General features: G+C 50.3%; 1 protein-coding gene across 2 annotated transcripts in view; it reads right to left on the bottom strand.

Annotated features, from left to right (window-relative positions):
* Positions 1-19,080, bottom strand: part of ANKRD28 (ankyrin repeat domain 28) — a 549,582-nt gene that overhangs the window by 380,836 nt on the left and 149,666 nt on the right. For both annotated transcript variants that reach the window (XM_078664027.1, XM_078664028.1), the window contains exon 2: positions 18,343-18,426. In XM_078664027.1, the coding sequence (XP_078520153.1) occupies positions 18,343-18,426 (84 nt within the window). The remainder of the gene's footprint in view (positions 1-18,342; positions 18,427-19,080) is intronic.

Raw genomic sequence — 19,080 nt, 5'->3', positions numbered from 1 at the left:
ATATCAATATACAATCAGGTAAACAAGTAATATAAGACGGCACAAGTCATTGAACCCACTACAGAGGTGTTCAGGTACACATTGGGTGTGTGGATGGCTTATACCAATGTTTTAGTATAGAGAGAACACTGAGTGGGGGCAACGGGAGAGTGAACCAGTAGACCAACGTGTATCCTATATTGGTCGGTAGTAAGGGAGTAGCGTAGTAGTGTCCCCATCAAGTAGAAGTATAGTGCCAAAGGACTAGGTGAACAGTGCTACAAAGCAATGCAGAGTCTCTGATTCAGCACCTATAAGGTTCAGGAGATCTTGGCCAGAAGGATGGTTTTCACCTCTTTCTTGAAGAGTGCAGTGGAGGAGATAAGCCTGGTTTCAGGAGGGAGCGCATTCCAGATCCTGGGTGCCATCCCCGAGAAGGAGCGCTTGTATGTTTTCTCTTTCCGGAATCTACGAGGTTTCAGGAGTAGATTTTTTGTACTTCTATTGGATCTCGAACCTCCTGATATAGACAGCTTTTGAGCGAGGTAGTTGGGTGCATTGTGGTGCACGGCCGCGTGTGTCATAACTGCAATTTTTAGCTGTATTCTGGCTTCAAAAGGCAGCCATTTTAGAGATTTTAAGTCTGGGGATATATGCGAATGTTTTCTTGATCCAGTAATGAGTCTCGCGGCAGCGTTCAGGGAGGCTCTTAAGGGTGCTGTTGTGGATAGCGGGAGTCCGCTGAGGGCCACAATTCCGTAGTCTATTCGAGGGATGACTAAAGCTTGTACAGCAGTTTGGAAGTCTTCGGCAGGGAGGAAGGGTTTAATTTTCCTCAGTGTGTTGATTTGGAAATTAGCTGCTTTTGTGGCTTTGCTAACGTGCTGCTGCATGTTGAGCTTGGCGTCGAGTGTGATGCCTAGGGATTTCGCAGAATCCACGATGGTAGGTTGGACATTGAGTGCTGTTAGGTTATTGAGCCAGGTTTGGGTGGTGGCAATTTTCGCCGGGGGTGAGATGAGTAGGAACTCAGTTTTCAGAGCATTTAGTTTGAGGTGATTATCGGCCAGCCAAGATTGAGTGTTAATAAGCGTGGAATTCAGATGTTTGATATCTTCCGGGGATTGTAGCTTTAGGTAAAGTTGTGTGTCGTCGGCGTACATATGGAATTGGACATTGGAGGCTTGGAGCAAGGTGGCGAGCGGTTCCATGACGAGGTTGAACAGTGTGGGGGAGAGGGAGGATCCTTGTGGAACACCTAGATCTGCAGGCACAGGTGTAGATAGCACATTGTCGATCTTGAACTTCTGAGACCGGTTGTGAAGGAAGGACGAGAACCATTTGAGAACAGTTCCCGAAAGACCCATTCTAGTGCTTAGCAGCTCCAGCAAGTTCTCATGTTTGACCGTGTCAAAAGCTGACGAGAGGTCAAGAAGGATGAGGAGGCAGGACTCATTGCGATCAAGAATTTGGAGGGCGTCATCAATTATGTGAGTCATAGCTGTTTCCGTGCTATGTTTTGCTCGGAAGCCTGATTGATGAGGGTTGAGGAGGTCAAATTGGTCAATGTGTTTTGTTAGTTGGAGTTGGACACATTTCTCCAGCAGTTTGGCCAGGGTGGGGATATTGGTGATGGGCCGGTAATTGTTTAGGTCAGACAGATCAGCTGTAGGTTTCTTGAGTATAGGCGTGACTTGCCCCACCTTGAGGGAGTCTGGAATGAGGCCTTGTTGCAAGGAGCTGTTGATGATTTTGGTCCAGAGAGGGAGGAGCAAGGGGATGAAGTCTTTTACAGCATTAGCAGGTAGAGGGTCTGTGAGGTGATTAGAGGGCTTCAAGGTGCAGAGCAGTTTGTGTACTGCTTCTTCCGAGTAGGTATCGAAGTACAGCCAAGATGCCTTGTTTTTAGGTTGAGTGTTAGCCATTCTGGTGTGGTTGGTATTACAAAGCTTCATCGCCACAACCAACATGACTCTGTAGAAAAGGTGGCTAATGGATGATGCTGCATAGGAGAGGCACAGAGGTGATGAGAAGCGAAGAATGGTGTGTTCACAAGACGGCAAGCGCTGCAGAAGATCCGGATTATGGCCTGCAGTTCATTGTAGAGAGCATTAGTATAACCACTCAGAGGTACAGAAACTGAATGATTTGCTACACATGTAGAAGTAAAATAATGAGCTAGATAGGTACAAGTCCCTGTAAGACACTACAGACTCAAGATCATACCCACACATTGCTATCACACAAGATACATCTGAACCCAGTCTTCGCACATTACCCAAATGGCAACAACTCCTCCACATAATACTGCTATCCATCTTTTCTTCTTTTAGTCTCCTGTTGATCCTAATATTGGTTGCTTCCCTCCTTTCATTTTTCATTTCATTTTTCACTTCCCTTTTTCTGTCCCTAAACTGAACTACTTTTGTACCTACAATGCCACATATATAGAACAAAAGAAAACGCAAGCAGTCTAGAAATCTCTCGTGTAATGAGTATGGTTATGAATACTTAATAATTTTGACTTCCTTGATTTAATTCTAGACATACTCTCCTGTTTCTGTACACCGTTTTATACTGTAACCGCTTCTTTATTCCGAAAACAAATGTGAGCAAAAAAAGTGAATTACTATTCTGGCTCAAATTCGTAAAACCACTGTAATTCCCTAGTGGCATAATGCATCATTCGCCATAACTCATGCCACCTGCCATGCTCAAAACGCCAATTTGGCAAAGGTACAAAAACAAACAAAATTGTGATCAAGAGAACATGGCGCCATGGCTGGTAGGGAGAGTCCTGAAAGCTTGCAAATAAATTATTCAAGTTGCCCAATTACAATATCCTGGCAAAACATAACTTTCAACTGTTAACTGCCCCTCTGCCCCACCACCCCCATTTCATCTTTGGAGAAAAGGGATGCCTTTTACCATCTCTCAACAGCAGCAAACACAGGAGGGTGAAAGTAGACAAGAGGAGAAACGGGGACCAGCATCACCAGGCAGACCGGGAGGCCTGCATTGTAACATACCCACGGAAACCCTTCAACGCAAGCATTGAAATGAAAATGAGATTTGTAAAGCGCTCTAATACCCTGAGGTGTCCAGGCGCTGAGCTCATTGTTGGAGGCAGAAGGATTTGCTTTAACGGAATAAGGAGCGGGAGGAGCCAACACAGACAGAAACGGGTCACAAAAAGCCAATGGCTCCAAGTGGCAGTCCCAAACATCACTGTATATATTAGAATGACAGGTGTGTTTGACAGCTACGCTGACTGTACCCACACCAAAAATAGGAGGGTCTTCCCTTTAGAAACCTGCTCCGGTATTGCCTGCAGTGGTAGTAATTCCCGGCTAGCTCGGAAGGAGAGAGTACGAATGGCCAAGTACAGGGCAGAGGCTGTCTGCCACTCGGGCAGTGCTCCATCTCGGCGAGCGGCCTGGTTTTTGCAACTTGTTTAAATAGATCAACTGGATACATGCCACACTTGCCTAGAGAAATGCTCTGGAACCCACTTCCTGGACCACCAACATGATAGGGCCTCCATAAAATAAAGGATGCAACAGCCAACCCGGCCACTAACCAGAGAAGACACCAGCAATGCCCTGCGCCAACATCCTGACATAACTAGAATTAAATTCAAGGCCCTGAACTCAAGAATGAAATATTTGATGGATTCTGCTGCGCCGGCCCACCCCTCCGCCACTGTGAGATCAAATCTATCCGCAGCAGAAATTTGCTGCAAAGCTCCCGCAGTTCACAGCCACCACTATGTCGACATAGGCACCAACAGGTTCACGTGGAGCAAATCATAGGAAGAGCCCTCACAAGCACACCAGGACCCCAAAAAAAACCATACCCAGCTTCTCTCCTTCCCCAACTTCAGGAAAACTACAAACATGTCCCTTGTCAAAGACCAAAAACACCCAGAGCCGCCAGCCAATGTACAACGAATATAATGCAGCAAGATTGTACTTCTGCAGCAACAGAAGCTGGATATCCACGGTCTCTCCAGGACGATTGAGTCTATAGATAGCCTAATGCAATAAATGTACAGATTCATCCTTCTCACCGCCTCCTCTCAGAAAATGACCGTTTCAAAATAGGGGATCTGGAAAAATGTAGGGGAAGTCAAAAGAGGGACCTACTTTTTGCAAACTCTCCCGGATGCACCGAGGCTCCCGGTTGAGTCGCGGAGAGGGATCACCACCCAGGCCGCCCACGGAGGAGGCTAGGAAGTGCCCTCAGGAGACGAGGATTAATGCTTCTTCCGCAGACATAAGTAAACATTTCCTCCCAGAGTCCCCCTCTGCTGCCAAGGATGCCCGGTCCTCCAGCCCTGGGACAAAGAGCCCTTTGTTGGGCTGAGACAGCCGTGCTCAGGCCCAGCGCCTGGCGCGGGCTGTGCCTTCCTCATGGGTGCCCTAGGCTTGGAGGAAGGAAGGCCGGTGCCCTCCAGTGCAGCCAGTGTTAGATCTGAAAGCAGAGCTGCAGCTCAGACCATGTGATGCCCTTCACAAAGAGAGCTGGGCTCTGGCCTTGTACAGCCCCCGAACTACACAAACCCTACAAGTCTCGACTGGCCAGATGTTGCCATTTGACAAGACACAAATGCAGAAACTTTTGATGGATTCTTCACAATCAACATAGAAAGTAATTGCAAAACATTAAAATAGGAATATGGCAAAGGCTCACAATTACAAAATCCACTAAAACCAAATAAGTAGTCCTGCACAAAAAAGCACAACAAAACCACCTCCTTAACATCGAGAGGTCACGAGTGTTAAGGAATACCACAAAAAGTGTCACTACATGAAAACAAACGTGAAACAAAATGACAGGTGATAAAAACAGAAGCGGGGTGACGGTGAAAATGCATTAAGTAACACATGACCCCACTGGGTAGCTGCAAGGTATGGGAAGGGGTGTAGATGGGGTGAGGGAGCATGGTGGAAGTACATTCGGAAGACAGTAACCTATCTTATCACAACTTCACACAGAAATAGAAGTTCCTTATTTGTCAATAAGAAGTCAGCCAGGGAGAGAGTCAAACCAAAGCCAAGAAGCGTGACCGTTATAGGGTGCTATCAGGGCACATTTACTGCTGCGCAATAACTCCCAAGTCGCTGTCTATCTATACATCCATCCATCGAACAGTCATTAACTAAGAGCTACCTTGGAGCGCCAGTTGGGCCACAGTATAGCGTTGCCCAGTATGACTGAGGTAAAGGCTGAAGAACACTAGAAAAATAATTTGATGCAGAGACCATCCTTGGAGGGCAAGTCCAAGCTGATAGAGTAGAAAGATGTGCACAATTGAACCTCGGTGTTGGAATCTATACCCCTCCTTCCCCCATATACTCACCAATATGTGTTTGCGGCAGGAACCCACCTGGTGATTGTCCAATTAACTAAAAAGCAACGTCAACAGCTCATTCATTCAATGAAAAAGGTGTTGGTATCTCGCATGACCTTGCAGGGATCAGGGAACTGTACAACAATGCTCGTGTATGTGGGTGATTCTGACAGCTCAGAGGAGATGGAAACTTGGCAGTCCAGATGCCAAGACATGTTTCGATGAGCAGCCTTCTGATACGGAGTCGAGAGGGCTGGCAGCAGGTGTGCCTCCATCGAAAGAACTTTACGCTCCCAGAAGACTTGCTTGCAGTAGGCAACAAGACAAGTATCCTCTTTCCTTGGTCTGTCATCTCTACCAGGTAGACAGGAGTCAACAGCTGAAAGTTGTGAGGTTAACACATCGGGGTTACATAAACTCCGCTTTTATGAGAAGTCAGGGATTCCTCTCAAGAAGCCTGGTGAAGTCTGGATATTCAACTCTGGTAGCAGGCTTTATTTACAACACTTCTCCTGGGAGAAGGGTTTAATATACACCTACTAACACGAAAGTGATGAACTCTGAATTTAACGGAAGCCGTCACTGGCCAGACTTACCACACAGGGACAGCTGATGGAAATACAAAGCTTCCCAAGAGGAAAAGAGGTTGAGAGGCTGCTGTCACCGTCTGTGACAGAAGTGCAAGCCAACAGATCAGGTTAAAAGGAAGCAGTGGTCGAATGGTTGTGTTTAACGCTGATTTTTCCACAAAGTATTGAATTATTAAGTCTCTAGTCCCTGTGGAGCTTTGCTTCAGGAAATGCTCTGCTCCATGTTCCAGAGAGGCCATGACATGTTCAGGCACGGATCAGACTTTACTACAGCAAATCATCCGCACCTTCATAGGAGACGATATCGAGCGTGGATTCCCTGGAAGCTGTAGGTGTGACCGCCACCACAGGTCAGAGGTATAAAGGATGGGCCTCTCTGGGGACCCAGAGATCCTAATGACCACTCTGAAGTGATACAGCTTGGCTCCTTTCTAGACTAGTGCATGGCAGCGGGCAGATGTATTGGGATGGCCTGCCCTTCGAGGACAACCTGCTGTATCTAAAGCGAAGTCACGGATACAACCTTACACCGACCAGGCCACCCATGCAACTAGTAATCCTGGCTCTGAACTTGTGAGAGGTGGAAGATCGAGTGCATCAGAATGTAGTCAAATCCAGAGGCTGGCCCACACACACGCCTGCCTCCCAGCCACAGAAGGGCGGGTCCAAAATGCTAATAAATGTAAAGAGACTAAAAAGAAATACACTCAGACCACAGCACGGTGTGAAGGTCTGGACATTAAACATGCCGCTACTCTTCTCCACCACCTTCTCCTTTCACCATATCTTTGGCTACCCAGCTCTGAATGTATGGATGAGAAATAGTCCACCATTCTATTCTTCTCAGGTCAGGGTTGTGACAACGCAGATTACGATAAACCAGTGGGAGATAAGAGGGGTTCTTTGCTCAGCTCTGCAGCAGACACCGTGGCATGCTGCAACCATGCAGGAATTTGAAGATGAATCCCAAAATTCGAATCATTTCTCGCTCTGCTGCCGACTGCACCGCTTGCATTTAATGCCAACAGCAGAAAGCGAATATGTACCATAGCAGAATCTGCAGGGCTGCTCTGCAGTGATCTTGGTAGCCAAGTTCACACAGGAGTGCTAGTGAAGATCTGCAGAAGGGCGGACAGCTTCCCACCCCAGAGGTGGGAGTAGCGGGGACATGGGATTTCCATGGCACAGTCGGCCCTTGCCACACAGATCCCTTCCCAACCCCACAGGCATTCTATGAAGACAAGAGTTTTGTGGGTGTGTGAGAAATTAAACACTTTTTCGGGGAAATTTCGTGGGACATTTGCGAACATACACTTTTAGCCAGTCATGTGGGTTGCAGATCCCACTATAGTCACATGAGATTCCAGAACTAATTATTTCTTTCACTATGTCGGTATTTCAAGGAACGCAAACGCACGACTAAGAAGAACCTTCGAAACTAGTTCCAAGGAGACAGGGACCCAGGACTATCCAGAGGAAGTCCCTTGCTGGACTCGAGGAGCCCCGAACACTTGAGTGGGAAGGTGCAGGCAGTGCAAGAAACACGCACAATCTACCAAAACAAAGTTTTCAATCCCAGAGAGAACATTTCATACGTTCAACAGTTCTTAACCTCCAGAACAGATCCAACACAACGATCATTAAAATAAATGTTGTGGAATTGTACTTTCGAATACAGCCTCGTAGGGTCAACCAACGAAAAGGACAGCTCAGACCTTTCAGCACTCGTCTGAGGGATGGTGGTCGCGTAAGAACACCCCGACAGGTTGGGACTTGATTGGGGGTTCCAAAGGTTTGCAGAAACCGGAGGACCCTAAACTGAAATCGAAAGTCACCGTCTCAGCTCCTACTTTCCATTTGGGGTGCGTACAACTTAAATACAGGACCTGGTCCTGCCCATAAAAGTTCCAAGATCCTTGTCCGGCCGAAAGCAACGTGCTCCAACTGCACTGGTTAAACTACAAACATCTAGTTTATTAATAATTCAGGTAAGACTAATGTTCTTATTGCCAAATCACACGAGCTTGCTAAAAGCCAGTCAAGCTTTTTTTAATGAATTTTAACTCTTTCAAATTTTCCTTCCTGGGTGGTACAATTTTGAGGAAACATTCATTATGCCACATCACAATTCAAAATTCGTTTTTCAACACCATTGTGTAAAAGCATTGTCGATAACCCATTTACTCAATGAGCAGCTTTCTGCTAAAGCTTCATCCAGAACATATCAAAGAGTGGTTACTGTGCTCATGTAGATACAAATTAAATGAGGGGAGATATCATCCTATAGCCACATAAAAACTCTGCAATTTTCAGGTATAGCACAATAAAAAATTAGTAATATAGCCAAACGGTTGGAACGGGAGAGAGCTACCAATTCTTTACATTAATATTCATGCATTACATTTTAAAAATGGTGAGTGCACTTATGCTCTAGGAGGGAAGCATTTAGAAAATCAGAGTGCCTGCTCTACTGAAATAACCAGCCTTCGCCAGGTGCCATTTCCTAATTGTGAGAAAATGCAAACAGCAGCAGCTGACATGAAGGAAAACAAGACACTAAAGCAGCAAGTACATCTTGGAAAAATATGCAATCAATTAATTCAAAATCATTCATAATTTTCTCTCCAAAAGTTCAATTCATTTACTTCTGCAAAAACATTACTTCATCTGTGAGGGAGTACATTAAAAGGGAGCTATTTCGGGGGCGTGGCTAGCAGCCGAGCATGGCGGCAGCTTAACAGCGGAGCTCCGTGAGTGAGGCGATCTCCCTCGTCAATCCGCCGCACTGATCCGTTTTACTTTTTCACTCCAGTGGGGCTGACCGGGTCCGGAGCCGGGCGGAATCCCGCAGAGGCGTCTAGAGGGCTGACGGACACCCAGAACTGACGGTGAACGGTCCGGCGCGGCGAGGCCTGCGCAAGGAGGAGAGCCGCGACCTGCCCTGGAACTGCAGTCCAGGCGGAAGTGAGGCGACGGCGGGACTCGGGCGCAGGAAGTGGTCGGTGCCCGGGACCTGGAAACGCCGCAGCGGAAGAAGGTAGCGGAGGCACACCGGCGCCCAGCGACAGGCGCAGAAGACTTACCGGCGCCACGTAAGGATCTTGGGGAGGCGCCGGACTGAGGCAGTGACGCCCGAGTACCCAGACCGTCCAGGGGCGGAGGTAGGAGAGCCGGCGGCCAACGCACGGTGGGGAGTGCGGGGCAGCATTGGGACCTCCCCCCTCCCCCCCCCCGCAATATACCTGGTGCAAGGTGGCGGAGACCCGGCGCAAACAGGAGGAGCCTGGTGGGGGCCGATAGTCTGCCGGAACCACGCGTGGGCATCCCGCGCCACGGACACACGCCCAGTTTGAACCCCCCAGTGGCGCCCCCCCCCAGCGGGCGACTGCAGGGGTGAGGAGGAGCGTGGGGATGGCCACGAGAGACGGGGGCAACTGGACCTACGCTGGGGCACCCCAATAACTGGTGAACTGGGGCAGTTCAGGACTTGGTTGGGGAGGCGCTGCACACCCCGCAGACGAGACTGAGATCCAGTGCAGCCTGGAGTGGCGGACGGGTCGCAGAGACGACCGGGAGCGGGGGCGCCGCCGGGATCCAGGCTGCCTCCCCCCCTTGAAGTGATCCTGACCTCAAGTGGCCACGGGACAACTGCGGCCGGATAGATTTGTGGAGGCTGGGAGGGGGACCATCGCCTGCACCTGGCGGACGGAGCATGAAGACACGACGTCCACACGATCCAGAAGTGGGGCGGCCACGAGACAAGCCATGTCAGGGAGAGGCCCCAAAAGCAACGCCGTTCAGGCAAGACTGGACAAATTCGCTTACGATAAGAGCACCCAGCCACCGGTGGAATCCCGTACTTCGTCGGGCGGGCCCCGAGAAGGGGAGGGCACGAAGAAGCCGACGCTGGAGGATGTGATGCGTGCCCTGGCACAGGTACAAACCACAGTGGGCTCCACTGCTACGGAAGGCACCCTGATCAGGGCCGACCTCCACAAGATGTCTGAAAGAGTAAAGCAGGTGGAGGTGGTGACGAAGTCCCTGGTGGAGGATGTCTCGGAATTACAGCTTGCAATGGAGAAAATGGCGGCCGAAAACAAATTCCTCAGAGACAAGACGGACGATCAGGAAGGGCGCTCGAGGAGGAACAACGTCCGAATTTTGGGAGTGCCGGAGTCGGAAGGAAAGGGGGCGACCGACCTATTTGTGGAAGATCTGATCAAGAAGCACCTGCAGCCGAAGGGCCTCTCTAGCTTCTTCTCGGTGGAGAGGGCCCATAGAGTGCCTGGTGGAACGCCCAAGCCGGGGGCGACCCCTCGGCCTATCCTGGCAAGACTCTTCAACTTCCGAGACCGGGACGCCATCCTGCAGGCGGCGAGGGTTTCCCCACCTGTCCGTATTCAAAACTCGACCGTCGCCTTCTTCCCGGATTACACTGCTGAGGTGGCACGCAGAAGGAAGACCTTCTTGGAGGTCAAGAAAGCGCTGAGGGCGAGGGAACTGCCATACTCCATGATCTTCCCGGCACGTCTCCGAGTGGAAGCAGAGGGCAAGGCCTGGTTCTTTGAGTCGCCGGAGGCAGCGCAGGACTGGTTGGAGGGTTGGAGATCCGCGAACCACTCTCGTCGCACGAAGAGACAGGACCGGACACACAGGAACGACAGGCCTCCTGAATCGCGGTCACCCGGAAGGGAAGGAGGAAATGCCTCACCGACGTTGGACAGTCAGGGCGCAGAAGGAGGGGTGGAAAGCTAATTCTACAAGAGACGCTGGCTGACTGCCCGTTCGGATGTACTCTAGCGGGAGGACAAGCCTGAGTGCTGGGCCTGGAGGACTCACAGGAGGGCAGGGATGTCGCCTGCTCCGAAAGATTCTCCACCCCAGCGCGCAAGTACACTGTTGAAGGGACGGGTTAAGCACTCTGCTAAGTTGGGGAGGCGGGCGGTTGTAAGTCCGTTAGGCAGGGAGGAGGGTGGGGGGTAGGGGTTGTTTCTATGTTATAGTAGTTCCGCGAGCGAGGTCTAACGTTCCACTGGTACAAATACACACCCTGGGTATGGCACTGAGCGGGCGCACCCTGGGCCGGGGGTCCGGCTCCCGCGCTTCATATAGCAAAACACGCAATGCAGGACACACAATCACGAGCAGCTGAGGAGGAGTCGCAGCGAGCCTGAGTAACGCCGCTCAAGCTCATGTCCTGGAATGTGCGAGGGTTGGGGGACAAGATCAAAAGAGGGTTGGTGCTGAATGCGGTTAGGAGGCTGGGGCCAGCCTTGGTGCTCCTCCAGGAGACGCACCTTACAGGGTCTGCGACAAAGGCGCTTGATAGAAAAGGTTATAGGATGGTGGCGCATTCAGAATTCTCCACAGGTTCGAGGGGAGTGGGCATTCTGTTGAAGAAATCGGCGCAGTTTATTACACTTAGCACCAAGGTGGATGAGCAGGGGTGTTTCGCGGCGCTCCAGGGCCAATGGGAGGGGAGGCTACTGAATGTGGTATCCGTGTATGTCCCTCCGGCACTACACTCGGTCATGCTTCCAGAGCTGGGTAAATTCCTGTTAGGCCTGCCTGAGGGAGACACGATAATAGGGGGAGACTTCAATGCAATACTCGACCCCACTGCAGATAGAGTGCCCGTGATGACACGTGCGGCCGGTCCCTCCCAGTTGCAGAAGTACATGACGGCACTGGGACTGATCGACGTATGGCGATATTTACACCCTGCAGCGAGGCAATACACTTACCATTCCACGGTGCACAATAGTCTGACGCGGATTGACTACTTCATGGCGCTGGGTGGGGGTTTACCACATATTGACACTGCTGAGATACACCCAAGGGGGATTTCGGACCACTCACCCATCACACTCGAGCTCTCCACGCAGGAACGAAAGCGTAAAAGGATATACCCAATCCACGCATCATACCTAGCCATCCCTAAGGTTAGTAAGACACTTAAAACGACGACGTCCCACTACTTTCGGGAGAACACGGAGTCAGTGGAGTCAGCGGCCACCCTCTGGGAAGCATATAAGACGGTGCTACGGGGTCAGGCCATTGCCACTATAACGGGGTACTTAAGGGAGAAACATCGTGAACGGTCGGAATTGGAACTGGCACTGCAGGGGGCAACAGCAACACACGAGGCAGGTCCCACGCCAGACACCGCCCAGACGGTTCTCATGCATCAACAAAAGCTTAGGGAACATATTAAATTGCAGACGTTGTCACAGATCACCGACACGGCCCATAGAATATACGACATAGGGGACAAGGCGGGGAGAATGTTGGCATGGCTAGACAAGAGGGGAGGCAGCGCCAGAGGAATACAGCGCATTCGCGATAAACAAGGGCAGTTATGCACGTGCCCTGAGGAAATAGTCGAGACACTAGCTGACTACTTTGAAGGGGTGTACACGCCGGCAGGCACAGTGACAGCAGATATGGCGAGGGCAGCGCTGGAGACTATTCCCATACCCGCGCTCTCCCCGGAGGAGGGGGCGGAACTAGAAGCGGCTATCACGAAGGAGGAGGTCCAAAGGGCGATCCACGCAGTCAGGCCGGGGAAGGCAACGGGGCCTAATGGAGTCCCGATAGAGTGGTTTCAGGCCGCAGCGGATGGGCTTAGTGGACCCCTGCTGGCTATGTACCACGACAGCCTGGAACGGGCCCTGCTTCCGGAAGATCAGAGGGTGGCGGCCATAATAGCAATCCCCAAGCCCGGTAAGGTACCGGAGGAGTGCGGGTCTTACCGCCCCATCTCCCTGCTTAACGCCGAGCTTAAGATCTTGGCCAAACTCCTCGCCACTCGGTTGATGGCCGTCCTGCCCCACCTAATACACCCAGACCAGTCGGGCTTTATGCCCCACAGAAACACCGCTCTCAACCTACGTAGGGTACATAACGTACTGGCGAAGGCCGACACGCTGACAGAAAAAGCGGTGATCCTGGCACTGGACGCCAAAATGGCGTTTGATATGGTGGAGTGGGAGTACCTGTTCGAAGTCCTGGGGCGTATGGGGTTCGGACCGAAATTCGTGGCCTGGATTCGTCTGCTGTACACCGAGCCATTGGCGCACGTGGTCGCTGGCGGCCATATCTCCCGGACGTTCCGATTAGGACGAGGCACTCGTCAAGGCTGCCCGCTCTCGCCGTTGCTTTTTGCAATAGCATTGGAACCCCTAGCGACCCTGATAAGATCCACCCCATTGCTAAGGGGGATTGTTTGGGCTGAGGGTTGGGAGGACAGACTGTCACTGTACGCAGACGACATGTTGGTGTACTTATCGGAACCAGAAAGCGGAGTGCCGGCATTACTGCACATTTGTGACGAGCAGGGGAAGGTGTCGGGGTATACTCTGAATTGGACCAAGTCGGAGCTGTATGTACTGAAGGGCCCGTCCCCCGATCTGGGAGACAGGTGCCCTCTCAAAATGGCGGGGTCCTCGTTCCGATACCTGGGGGTCCATGTTACGAGGGATCCTGCGGAATTCTTCCGTAAGAATCTATCGCCACCCCTTGAACGCCTTAAACAGGATGTTAAATTCTGGGCGGCGCTACCGCTGACTTTGCTGGGTAGAGCGGCACTCTACAAGATGATGTCACTGCCCCGGTTCCTATACATTCTGGAGAATACCCCTTACCCGGTCCACGATAGGTATTTCAGGAAGGTGGCCGCGGTGGTTGCAGGTCTGATGTGGAGTAACCGCCCGGCACGGATAGCTCAGGCCAAACTACATAGGGGGTGGTATGATGGAGGGATAGCGCTACCAAACCTGCAGCTCTATTATTGGGCCGCCCAATTGAAATCCATCAACCAGTGGCTGCATGCTCCCCAGAACGACCCGGCATACCGGGCGGACAGACTCCAGCTGGGCACCAGCACCATCCTGGCCCCACTTTATGACCTGCGTAAGGCGCGTACACTCATCGGACCCACAAAGCTCGCTGTGTCGCTGTGGCATAGGGCACAGGCAAAACTGGGATGGAAAGGGACTATCACAAGACTGACCCCTTTATGGGACTTGAGGGCACTGGGTAATCTGAGGAGTAGTAAGGGCTTTACAGCGTGGGACAACATAGGCATTTCCACAGTGGGAGACTTATGGGAGGGGGGTACTGTGATCCCCTTCGACCAACTGCGACAGCAGTACGAGATGGGGCCCACGGAGCAATATCGGTACATACAGGTGAGACATGCTTTACTAACCGCCATTCCCGGCGGCACGACACTACCGGAAGCCTCACCCTTAGAGGATAGGCTGCTTACGGACTTCATGCTGGAGCGAGCAACCTCCCTCACGTATCGCAAACTAGTCAATAACCTGACGGACCCGACCGTAGCACTAAAAGCCAAATGGGTGGAGGAGGTAGGGGACATGGACGAGTCGGAATGGAATGAGGCATTGGCGGCACCCAGGGAGGTGGGCATATCAGCGAGATTTCGCCTTGTACAACTGAAAATTTTACACAGGGTGTACTACACACGTACATTGCTCCACGCAATCCACAGAACACAAAACCCGTACTGCCTGCGCGGTTGCGGGGAGGAAGGGACACTGTTCCACATTTTATGGGAATGCCCCCGCATTCAGGAGTTTTGGAGACAGATCATGAGGACCATTTCGCAAACTTTAGAGGTGTCCCTGACTCCGGACCCTCGGAGATGTCTACTTAACGTATGGGAGCCCACAGACCTCACCAGACACGGGCGACAATGGGCCACATTGGGTATGGTGATCGCCAAAAGGGACATAGCACAGAAGTGGGGGGCGGAAACCACCCCGACGCTACCACAGTGGTGCGCGACCATGGACAGGGTCATGTTGGTGGAAAGAACAATATATACCCTTAGAGCGTGCCCGCGTAAGTGGAACAAGATATGGCTCCCGTGGAATGCATTTAGGGGGGACCTGTGTGACCCACTGGAAGAGGAGGAATCACTGACTTCCGATGAGGAGGGAGAGGATGACCCATTAGAGTAAGGGGAGAGGAGATAGGCCACATTCCACAGGAGGGAGGACACACATGCAGCTGGGAGGTGTGGGGGGGGACATAAGGCAGCGGGGGCAAGGGGGAGAACACTGCACACGGTGGGGGGATCAGAAGGCACACAGATATTGGGCAAGCACGCGCTGGTACGGGGGAGCCTGTTCGGGACTAGACGGGGGCACAATTCACAAAGCCAGGAACATAGGGGACCGCAAGTGGTAACTGCTAGTTGGTTAAACGTTCAATGTTTTAAGAAACAAAAAAAAATGGACCTCTACGATTCGAATTGAGCGGTAGTCAAACCCACAGGAGTGATAGTGAACTGCCGCCGCGCCCCAGGGATGGCGGCTGAAAGGCTGTGTAAAAATTGAACAAAGTATCTGACAACTTGATGGCGGCCTGCCCCGGGGTTGTTGGCTAGACGCTGTGTATTGTGTTTGTTTTGGACAATAAAGGTCTTTAAAAAAAAAAAAAAAAAAAAAAAAGGGAGCTATTTCCAGAGGTCCACTAGGACCTCTGCTCCCCTACCAACTATAAAAATTATCTACACTTCAAGGTCCAGGGACGGGCCAGCAGGAGTGATGCTGACAGCGCTCGCTCCTTGTATCCCAAGGGCTTTATGAGGATCTCCATTTCCATCTGAGGGACACCGCCAACGCTTCAAACATGGAGGGAGAGGTCGCCAGGGAAGTTCTTGGCTCCCTTGTGATGTATGAGGTCACCTTCTTTAGTGACAAGCCGACAGTGGTTTATCCCTATTACAGCTACCCTGGGCGCTAGGCCGTCAGTCGCATGACACTCCAGAGGGACACGTTCCTTGAATGCCAACAGTCAGAAGGGGACAGGGAACCCAACAGCGGCCTCCAACACCCATCTCTTAAGCTTCCGGCAACCTGAGGATCAGGACATGCTGCAGCTGGTGGCCTCCCTGCCAGGCGCCACAGCGTACACAAGTAAACGTTTGTAAATATCAGCTTCGGCACAGCGCGTTCTAGTGCTGAGAGTAGAAACAACATGTCTGGTAGGGGGCCAAATAAGTGGCCGATCAGCTTCAACAAGGGAAGGCCTAGAAATACAACCCTAATAAACACCCTCCAAAGGGCTACAAAGTACTAAGTGACAGCTTGGTTATCGAATGCGGTCAGGATTGCCGCCTGCTCCCGCTGAAGGTAGCCACAGCTATCTGCTCCACCTGTATCGCCGACTCTGGTAAGCCACGGTCCAGATTATTGCTTAACACTGGTATCAAGGAGACCGCTCAGTGACACCGGGAGCCCCTGCTAGGTTGGTGAGCAAAACAGAGTGCCAATGCAACGCAAGAGCGGACGACCTCAGTTTGCAAGCGGCAACAGTTCAGAATTGCATGTCCAATGTGGATATAAATCCCTGGGCAGAATTATACGCCATCAGAGGCAAGCGGCCGTAGAATAAAAGGGACGGTCACACTGAGAACAGCATCATATTCTGGTATCCCCCACTGGTCCCTTGTCAAATATGAAACCCACCTGGACCATCGGGAGGGGGAAGATGGCACTGCCAACCTATCAAGAGCCACATATTCACTAGCAAATAGGGTATCATGTAAACAATCAAAGATACCTCACAAAATACAATTTCTCATGTAGAACCTTTGCTTTAGGAATGAAATACTGATCGTATTTTGTACAGTTGTTTATATAAGGTTTTGGAAGTCTACATTTTGGACTTGGTTTCTGAAGCCTACGGTTTCCCATGGAACGGCTCACGAGGAGTCCAGTCTGCCACGTGATCAGCCTTGGGCTCGGAAACCCAACACTAATGTTAGAAGCTGGTGTGGACAAGACCAAAGGAAGCGGACGGGCAAATCTCTGCTAAGACGGCAACACTCAGACCTGCTGATGTGGCAACCATCGCCCTTGTCAGAGGAATCCAGCCAGAACAGCGCAGTTACTGAAGCTCTGCTTGGACAGCACAATCTATCCTTTCACAGGAGAGCCATACACAACAACTGCCTGGTCCATGTGACCGCTTTCATTCAGCACATACAACATAACCTCTTTATGCAGCTGTGAAAAGCGAGATACACACATAGGCACAAGACAACAATCAGATACAAGGTAATCACTGGGGACAATCTGCTACTACTCCACTACTGACAAAGCAGCCGATATCCACCAGAGCCTCAGTGGAGGGACCTGGGGTAGTCTGAACCCCAATATCCAACAACTAAAAGCATCTGCAGTCACTGACCTTGCCATGTAATCAAAGTATCAGAAAATGTCCGTCACGCAAAAAGCACAAAGTCACCCCTCTCTGTATCAACAGCGCCACCATATATATACGCCACACTAAGAGCCCAACACCACCCTCTAAACAGCTCTCCCCAAATGCCCCATCCAGAAGCAGTGCACAACTTTCCTGTTCATTTTCCCTTGAGCATGTTCAGCGACCTCACTAGGGCAGTCGGAGAAAATCGCCCACTCTTGTCCTTTGCAGTTTTCTAGGGCAGAAGACCAAGAGTTCAATGCTCAGCAACTCTATGCACAGTAATTTTATCATGTGCCTCTTAATGCCTGGACTCAATGCGGAACGCAGAAGCAACACCTTTGGTCTTTATCAGAAGACATGATTTTTAACGGGAGCACAGAGGAGAGCCATCTAATTTGAGCATATTCACCCAGATTTTAGTTAACTTTTGACACCTGGGTTTCTGACTTACTCTACATTTGACAGATCTGCTTGAGGCCCACTAAATAGACCTCACAGACTGGTGCACTACTTTACTTTACGTCTGCCTTTCAGCGCAGCTCTACAACATGGGCATCGCTTTCTCCGTACAAGCCGCCAGGCTCTGGAACTCGCTACCATCCAGCATTAGAATTACCCAGGTGAGTATACACTACTGAAGGCAGTTGAAAACATGCCCTTTCCTAGATAACTGCATCACCCACACCCCAGAAGCACAACCCAGAAAGTGCAATATTTTAGGTTTTCTCTTCTTCCTTTTCGGCCGAAACGCGTTATTGTTTTTTGTACAATAAAAAGGTCTGTTTATCGGATTAGTGTGCCGAATCCTTTGTCCAGTGGACTGGATTTGTTAAAAAAAATAAAAATACTTGCCAGCATACTGTTCCAGGCAATGCCATCTGGACCAGCTGCAGAAACTTCAACGTGCTATATGTCACCATATTATAGGCCTAGCGAGAAGAAAACTATCAGCCCACAGGTTGGACTAAGGGACCTCCCCTACAATATCATTTGTTACCCCAATGTCTGTTACACCGCCTGCCATGACATTTATTATGCATGCATTTAGGTTTCATCTGGCCAGTAAGGAGAGTTTTCTACATATTAATCAGAATACAGCACTGTCACTTAATCATACTAAATGTTGTCCTCATTGCCCACTTAAAGAATGAGGTAAAACCGCACTGAACACCCAGACCTTACCTGAAAGTTGACATCCTCCTTCTTAAATATAAGTGCCCGGATTTCGTCAGGGTCCCCACTGAATATGGCCTGCACCAGCGGAGGCTGCAAGAGAAAAGGTTAAAAAAATTAAGAAATGTCATGATTGGCGAACATCAGTCACGTAGACACAGTAAACAAGATGCCACAGGACACCTGGTTTGGTATCGCTTTAGTGTTAAAGTGACAGTGGGCAGTAAAATCGGCCCATTCATCACAGCTGCACGTCACAATCTATTATTTCACAGCGCGTCATTCTGCATTTAAATACTTATGTTTTGGGTGAATATAAATAATTTTCAAGAAAAAAAACGAAGTTAAAAAGGGTGGAGTGGTCATTTTCACGTTAGCAATCTACAAATACAACGGACAAAGACATGTAAGACATGCTAAACATTTTTTTTTTATTAAAGACTGCCCAAGGGAAAACACAAAATAGGAGGAAATGGCTGAAAGAGTGGAACTCCTAAAAAGCCAACAAAGGGTACAACCCATCCATTATAAACCAGAAAAAAAACGAAAAAAAAAAAATCACATAGGGAAGAGGCCTCACCATTCATAAGACCTCCTGGTCCTGTATCAAGGTACGCACAAACACTCCGCTCACAGAAGCCACTTAACTCTCCACATATAGGTAGGTCAACTTCCATTTTCTCTTCAGGTCTCCGGCACTGAACAAGGCCTTCTCCAACAAACTCTCAGACTTCACCACCTCATCCG

This window comes from Lissotriton helveticus, chromosome 10 (genome assembly GCF_964261635.1).
Source record: "Lissotriton helveticus chromosome 10, aLisHel1.1, whole genome shotgun sequence".
Classification (NCBI taxonomy): Eukaryota; Metazoa; Chordata; class Amphibia; order Caudata; family Salamandridae; genus Lissotriton; species Lissotriton helveticus.
This window is presented reverse-complemented; position numbering and strand designations above follow the sequence as displayed.